At 36.7% G+C, this 7,611-nt stretch overlaps 1 protein-coding gene across 2 annotated transcripts; it reads right to left on the reverse strand.

Annotated features, from left to right (window-relative positions):
• Window positions 1-2,434: 2,434 nt before the first annotated feature.
• Window positions 2,435-6,950, reverse strand: LOC107868123 (protein bfr2). Of its 2 annotated transcripts, XM_047415191.1 has the most exons (4): window positions 6,782-6,950; window positions 6,562-6,702; window positions 3,075-3,187; window positions 2,435-2,985 (listed from the first exon to the last, which is right to left on the reverse strand). In XM_047415191.1, the coding sequence occupies exons 2-4, from the start codon at window positions 6,688-6,690 to the stop codon at window positions 2,637-2,639; spliced, it is 591 nt and encodes a 196-aa protein (XP_047271147.1). In that variant the 5' UTR covers window positions 6,691-6,702; window positions 6,782-6,950; the 3' UTR covers window positions 2,435-2,636. The 2 variants fall into 2 exon arrangements, with proteins under 2 accessions (XP_047271147.1, XP_016570203.1); XM_016714717.2 differs by lacking the exon at window positions 6,782-6,950 and having other exon boundaries at window positions 6,562-6,762.
• Window positions 6,951-7,611: the final 661 nt, after the last annotated feature.

Genomic DNA, 7,611 nt, shown 5'->3' on the forward strand with positions numbered 1-7,611 from the left:
ATTTGTGTTATATGTGCATGCTAACTATTTTGTAGTATGGTTTGTTTGTGCATATTGTTTGGTGTGATCTTTGCAAATGATTTGCGGTATATGATTTTTGACCTACCTTACTTTCTAAATGTGGAATGTTTGGTATTTAGAACAATCTCACGAACTTTTGGGTGGGACAATATTGAAAGATATTTGTGTCTAGAATTTTAGTACATAAACGGTAATTGTCCCCTGGAGATCGTGGCTAGAGGGTGGTTGTATATCCCTTAGCGTGTATGTACGAGGATCAGGTGAGTTTGACTGTTTCATGAGAGAACTGGAGAAATACATTTTTAAACTTAATAAATTGTTCTGGCTTGTTTTTGGCTTGGTTTGACTAAACTTGACTTGGTGATAATATGTTGACTTGCTGGTTGATTCCTAATTTTTCATTATTGCTTGTTATGCTTAGTGTATGTTTGTTAAGCATGGATTAACTTATTATACTATAACTTAGTTATATCTTCATATTCTCATCTTGGGTTGGCCAAATAATCCTACCAGTATATTGTTGTTCTTGTGTGCTGATACTACACCTACATTTATTTTTGTGAGTGCAACACATATTTTAGCGACTCCTACGAGACCTCACTTGTGATTCCAGAGGTTGACTTTGAATTCAAGGGAGAGCAACATATTGTGGACTAGCATGAATTCTTCTTGAATAACAGAGTCTTTATTTCTGGACTTATGTTTTTCATCTTAATTTTTGGGGTTGCATTTCTTTCTTGACAATCTTTAGTAGTTTTGATATGGACTATTTTCGATTCCTAAAAATAGTTTTGGTTAAGTAAAATGTTTCGCCTTTAAGTTGTATGTATATTTGTTTCTTTAGACTTGATGTTTTATTGATGGACTAGTCCTTTATTTCTTTAAGTGTTGATTCTGAGTTGGTATTTTGGGTAGATAATTGTCCCACCGGATGAGTAGTGTGAGTGCCATTCATGGAGGGTTTGAATCGTGACAGTAGGTAACAACCATCAAGTTGTTAGTATTTTCCCCAAGAGAGAGAGAGAGCACGACGACGACATCCCGTGGAGATCTGCCATCTCTCCAACTGCACCAAACTCCCAACAAAATCTTTTACCAACAATAGGCAGATTCAATGTACTGGTAAGTGTTTGATCTATCAAAATGCAGACACACAACAAATTTATCATGAATGCCATTGCCAAAATCATCAGAAAGCTTGTGGAATGACTTATACCACCAAGTTGGAACGTATGTTTTATTCGGTATGAAGCAAAACATTCTCCAGAAAATAAGAAACAAAATTGTTCTTTCACTCCTCATACAACATTTAGCACAGCAATGCCATAGTAATGACAATATGTTGTCTCAACGTAATATCGAATTATACAAGGAAATGCTAACACAACATCTTCAACATTCACCTCGTACTTCAGTAACCACCTTGTACCATCACATTTCATTTCATTTCATAGACATTGTACCAAGCTAAGTGATCATCATGTTGTAGAAAAGGGAACTTTTGTAATGGTACTGGAAATGGATATTCCAGGGTAAAAGACACAAACTTGTGAGAAGGGTTGGTTAAAAATGAACAATGGCAAATATTGAGCTTTTAGAGAGAGTTTCCTTTTCGTCGTTCTTTTATTATGTTTGGTTGTTGGATTTTAGTGTGATTCCTCAAATGCAATTTAATATGCTACCTTAAAGTCGATGCAATAGTTTATATAATACATACAACAACAACAATATTCCTGTGTGATCCTACTAGTCAGGTCTGGAGGGAGTAAAATATACACAGACCTCACCTCCACCCTTCGTGTTTTCAATAATAGACCCTCAGCCTTAATGGTCCCTGTCAGACACGGTGAAAAAAGGAAAGGGTTAAAAAATTGTGGAGTAGATTAAGTTCAGTTCATTTTAAACTTTGGTTTAATACTTCTCAATCATAAGGGTTAGTGTAGCAGTAACAGTAGAATTGAAATAAAAAGCCGCAAATAGGTCAAAAATATTATTGAACTATTCAAAATAGGCTAATTTTATCCTTTTTTACTTTCTTTGCTAAAAAACGTCCCATTTTGGATAGTTCAAGGGTAAAGCTTGCCCATTTTTTCTTGTTTTGGAGCAATCGTCAATAGAAAGGGTTACGGTGAAGGCATTTTTGACTTTGCACTAGGAGTGATTCCTCTCTTATTTTCCCTTTTTTTAAAGATAAGAAAGGAGACAATTATCTCTAACTTGCTTAAGTGGTGAAGCATAACGAAGGCTTAAGAACTTACCTTGTTCTCTATCATATGGAGACAAGCAAACTTTACCTTTCTTGTATATGATAATTAGTGTAATCCCACAATGGAGCCAGCGGAGGGTAGAATGTACACATACCTTACCCCTACCTTCGGGAGGTAGAGGTTGGTTCCGATAGATTGATAGATAATTTACCAAGTATGTAGACCAATTAAATGGAACTTGTAGCATAAGTAACAATCCACATGATGAAAGTAGTACATTTGTTCTGAAAAAGGATGGTTAATTTCCTACATTGTCAGAGACAAAAGCTAAACAACCTCCCTCTTTCCACTACATACTCTCCTCAACCATGATAGAGAAGCAGAATATAAACATCTATGAAAAACACTTCACTTTCTCTTCTTAGCAGGTGGTTGATCCTCCTCTTCATCCTCATCTTCTCCCTCTTCCTCTTCCTCATCGTCATCTCCTTCATCATCATCACCATCCTCATCATCGTCGTCGTCGTCATCATCGCTCCCTTCATTGCCATTAGCCGCAGGATCCTCCTCTGGACCTTCATCATCGTCGTCATCATCTCCCCCTTCTTCACCGGAGAAATCTTCATCGTTTGCATCATCATCGTCATCCTGATCCTCAGCATCTCCATCCTCGTCTTCATCATCATCCTCTGTATCACTGCCATCTTTGTTCTCGGGACCAGCTTTGTTCTTTCCTTTAAGCGCATCAAAGGGAAACCTGAAATTGGCATCATTAGACTTGTTGAAGCTTGTTGCATGGAACTTCCAATTTATTAACACCATGAATGCAGAAGAGAGAAATATTACCTTCTATCGGGGCTGACCAAGTCCGACAATGGAGGAATGCTCAAGAAATCTGACAATGGAGCAATGCTTATCTCGTCTGGCAAAGTAGCACCATCCTTCAGCAAACATCCTGTCTGAAATCCAAAAACTTCCTTGAGAGAATCGAGGCAAAAGTTTGAGGAACAAGTGCCCAATCAATGCACATTAAAGGTAAATGAATATCACTGAAACAAGGAAAGAAGTTCCGCAATCTTAACGACATGCAGCGGAGAACAGGAAATTTCACGGTATTAAATGGACAAAACAAATGCAATTATGCTTAATGACGCAGAATAACTGGAATTCAAGGTAAAAGCCAAAAGTAAATTAAATATTCAAGGCTTGTGAGTGCAAATACACAGGCATACAATTATGCTTCAAGGGTACTAAACATAGGAAATGCCTTACATATATAAAAGCTCTCTTCCAAGAAACAGTTCCAAGCCAGAATAATTACGACTAGCATAACAAGATCCAGTAAAAAAATGTCGCAAATAGCAGAATATTGACCTAGAAAACCAATTCGATGTTCCAGATATTAGTCTGAATCTGTACATATTTTCAAATACATGAGCAACAATTCTAGCACAAACATTCTCTATTCTGCTTCTAGCATTGTCTCCCTAAATGTCATGATAGTCTTGATTTATTACTTTAAAGAACTCTTGTTTCGTCAACTTTATTTAAGGTAGTTTAAAACCATTGTTTCACCAAATAATACACTTAAAATCGTTAAATCAGAGCATACCACACAGAGATGTATGAATTATAGGGAAATAGCACAGAGAACACCTATATACTACATTAAATGTTAAGAAAGAGATGATTTTATGCAATAGGTTGAAGGGTTAGGGTGTGACTATTCCTTTTTTTTTTTGTAGTGTTTTAGCCAGCTTGCCCGCACCTCGATATTCTACTCTGTACCTGCATCCTCCCGAGTGGGTAGCGTTTAGGCTGATGGGGGGACAGGGAGAGATGCTACTGAACATTTTCAGTAGTTAACTACGAATGAAAAACAACATCCGCCCAAATATTATAGACTAGACTAGTAAGGCTTGGAGATGTCACAATAAGCAAAGTTCACACGATTCGACATGCCCCTTTCATTTACCTGCCCGTTGCAACCCTCTACTCCTTTGACCACCGAAATATCATCAGGACGAGGTGAAATTTTTTGTGGTAATAGCCCTGGATTACCTCTAAGATAAGGCCTTAATGCAACTTTCGTAAGCTCTGCTCGTACGGACATGGCAATACATGTCATCACGAAGGAGATGAAGAAGAAGAGGGGAGACATGGCATATCTTGGCACCATTTTCACTTAATAGAATTAGTGAAAGGCATTTTCCCCTGTGGGGCTTAAATACACAAAGATTCACATAAACAATGGGGGAGAGTAGTTACAATTGCTTAAACTTGGCATTGACATTCAATGCTGGTTTAGGAATAGTAAACATTTATTGGTACTAAATGAAATACAAGTAACAGCTTTGTTAATGCAACAGTTTCAACATTCATGTATTGACATAAATTCTGGTTTTATAAATTGCCTCTTTTGATAATAAGAGTCAAACAGGTTGCAAGATCTGAGTACTAAGTGTAAGCAAAAGTTTTTTAAAAACTTAATTAACTAAATCGTTTTTTCAAGGTAAAGGCCTGAAAATATACAAGGTAATAACCATCAAATCAGTAAAAATTGAGTACATAAGCGAGATGACGTAATGGGAAGATCCTTATTATCTGGATTAATCAGACTATTTCAGGGGAATCTGCTAGAGAATGGATTTTACTCAAAGAAGGCGAACGCTAGTCCTGTGTGATGACAAGAACTAACCAATGAAATCAGGATTAATTCCACTTTTTGATGCTTTCCTTTCTCACGTTTGCTAGATAAGGTCATTGATTATAGTCAATCGTTTAGTTCACCAAAAGCTTAAAGAATGTAAAGTTATCACATCAAAACGATGACTGCCACGTGTCAAGAAGAATTCAGAGGTGGGTTGAATGTGGTTGTTCTCATATCTTTAGAGCCCTATGGCTCTACTACCGTGATGCTTGGCTGAGGCGCCGAGCCTCCTTACTGATGTATCGATCCCGCATATTTAGACCAGTCCTAGCGGACAGGACAAACTTTTATCCATTTCTTTATTCTTTAGGGAGCCACAGCTGACTTTACTAAACTAAAACATGAGGCTCGCGCTAGGCACTTACCATTTTTTGGCTGTACGGTTGGGATGGCTTGCTGGGTGGTTCCAGTTAACAAGCAGTAACAACAATAATAACAACAACAAACCAGTGTAATCCCACAAATGAGGTCTAGGGAAGGTGGTGTTTATGCAGCCTTACCCCTACGTTGTAAAGGTAGAGAGATCATTTCTGATAGACCCTCAGCTCAAGTAAAGCATATCAATTAAAAAAACATATAAGCAAAAACAGTAGCAAAGAAGCCACGCTGAAACCAATGAGCAAGAACACAGTAGCACAACAAGCAGTAACAATGAAGAAACTGAATTCTCCAGTAAACAAACAAACAACAACATAACCAGTGTAATCACACACAGTGGGGTCAGGGGATGGTAGAATGTACGCAATCCGTACCACTACCTTAGAGGTAGAGAGGTTGTTTCCGATAGACCCTCAGCTCAAGAATAAACAGTCCAGAATTCTCCAATAAACAGTTACTTAAACAAGAACACAGTCCACATACACAACTTTAGCAACACAAATAACAAACATATAAAACTAGAAAATTCAAACAAAACAACTAAATTATCAACTATGAAGCCTCAAATACCCTATAAAGCACAAAAAAAAAAATTAACCCAAGAGAACAAGAACACATTAGGTGGACTCACACACTCAACAAAAGAAAAGAAAACTAGAAATTCAAATGAAACAACTAAATTATCAACTATCAAGAAAAGGGAAGCCCGGTGAACTAAATCTCCCGCTATGTGTGGGGTCCGGAGAAGGGCCGGACAACAAGGGTCTATGAAGCAACTAAATTATCAACTATGAAGCTTCAAATACCCTATAATGAACAAAAAATATCAACCCCTAAAAACAAGAACATATTAAGTTTACTCACATACAAAACCACATTCAACAGGACCAAAAAAATATATATCAAGAAAACTAAAACCCAGAGCATAAAAATCAAAACTTTTCAAGAAAACAGCAGCATTACAAGCAGTAACAATGAAAAAATAAACTGAATTCTCCAGTGAACAGTTACTTAAAAATGAACACAACTTCATTAACAGAATAACAAACACACAAACTAGAAAATTCAAACAAAACAACTAAATTATCAACTATAACGCCTCAAATACCCTAAACAACAAAAAAATTAACCCCAAAGAACAAGAACACATTAGGTTTACTCACACAGCAAACAAAAGCTAAAACACAAAGCATAAAAATCAAAACTTTTCAAGAAAACAAAAGGGTAAAAGTGTGTTGATTATACCACCATGAGTAGACAAGCAACAGATCTCTGAGCAACCAAAAGGGTCTCAGCAACAACAGCTTCAAGAACAGAGTTCATCACCATTTTCTCAAAAGCTTCTACATCACAGCTGTAACTGTTCACCTCCATTTTCACTCAACTCTAAACAAAGGAAAAAAACCCGAAAAAAATCTTGAAAATGAAAAAAAAAAAAAAAAAAAAAAAAAAACAGGAAAACAACCTTGAAAGAGTAGTTGGAGGATTTTGGAAGAGAGTAATTGGAGAGTGTTTTTCTGGGCTAGGGTTGTCTTTGAGCGTACTGTCCCCACATTGATGAGGTGGGGGTTGGGAGAGGGGTGGGTAGGTGTGAATAGGAGGGTTTTTGGCAAAGCGTGGGGTGAAAGTAAAATTTGTCATTTTGTTAGGGGCAAAGTAAACATAAATTAATAGGGTATTGTGGTAGGCACGATGAGATAAATAAAGATATTTTTTGGAATATGAAAATATTTCATGAAATATTTGTTAAAAAAAAAAAATTCCATCTAAATTGACAGGAAATAAGAAGCAAGATTATGATTATCATAGGTCCATGAATGGGCAACAATCTGTTTAAAGCTGAGATGGATGAGATAATAAGAATAAAGGGGTAGTTTGGTTCACTAAAGCTCTTACTATGCGCAGAATTTAAGGAAGGTTTCACCATAAAGGTGTATTGTACGCATTCCTATATTGCATTTCTGTTAGAGACTATTTTCAAGGCTTAAACTCGAAACTTACTGGTCACATGATAGTAACTTTACCAACTACTCCTAGGCTTTCGTTCAAGATGAAATAGTAAAGATATTCTTCGAAATATTTTATGAGATATTTGGGGGAAAAAAATCATCTAAATTGACATATATACGGAGCAAGATTTTGATTATTATAGAAATCCACAAGTGGTCAACGATCTATTTAACATCGGGGATGAGAATTTCACATTGTTTCCAACCTAAAAGGTCATGAAGCAGAAGATCAGGGAGGAGTAAAAAGTAAATAGATGGGGGCAATGTTCAGAATGAGTGCGAAGAA

Source organism: Capsicum annuum, chromosome 7 (genome assembly GCF_002878395.1).
Source record: "Capsicum annuum cultivar UCD-10X-F1 chromosome 7, UCD10Xv1.1, whole genome shotgun sequence".
Taxonomy (NCBI): Eukaryota; Viridiplantae; Streptophyta; class Magnoliopsida; order Solanales; family Solanaceae; genus Capsicum; species Capsicum annuum.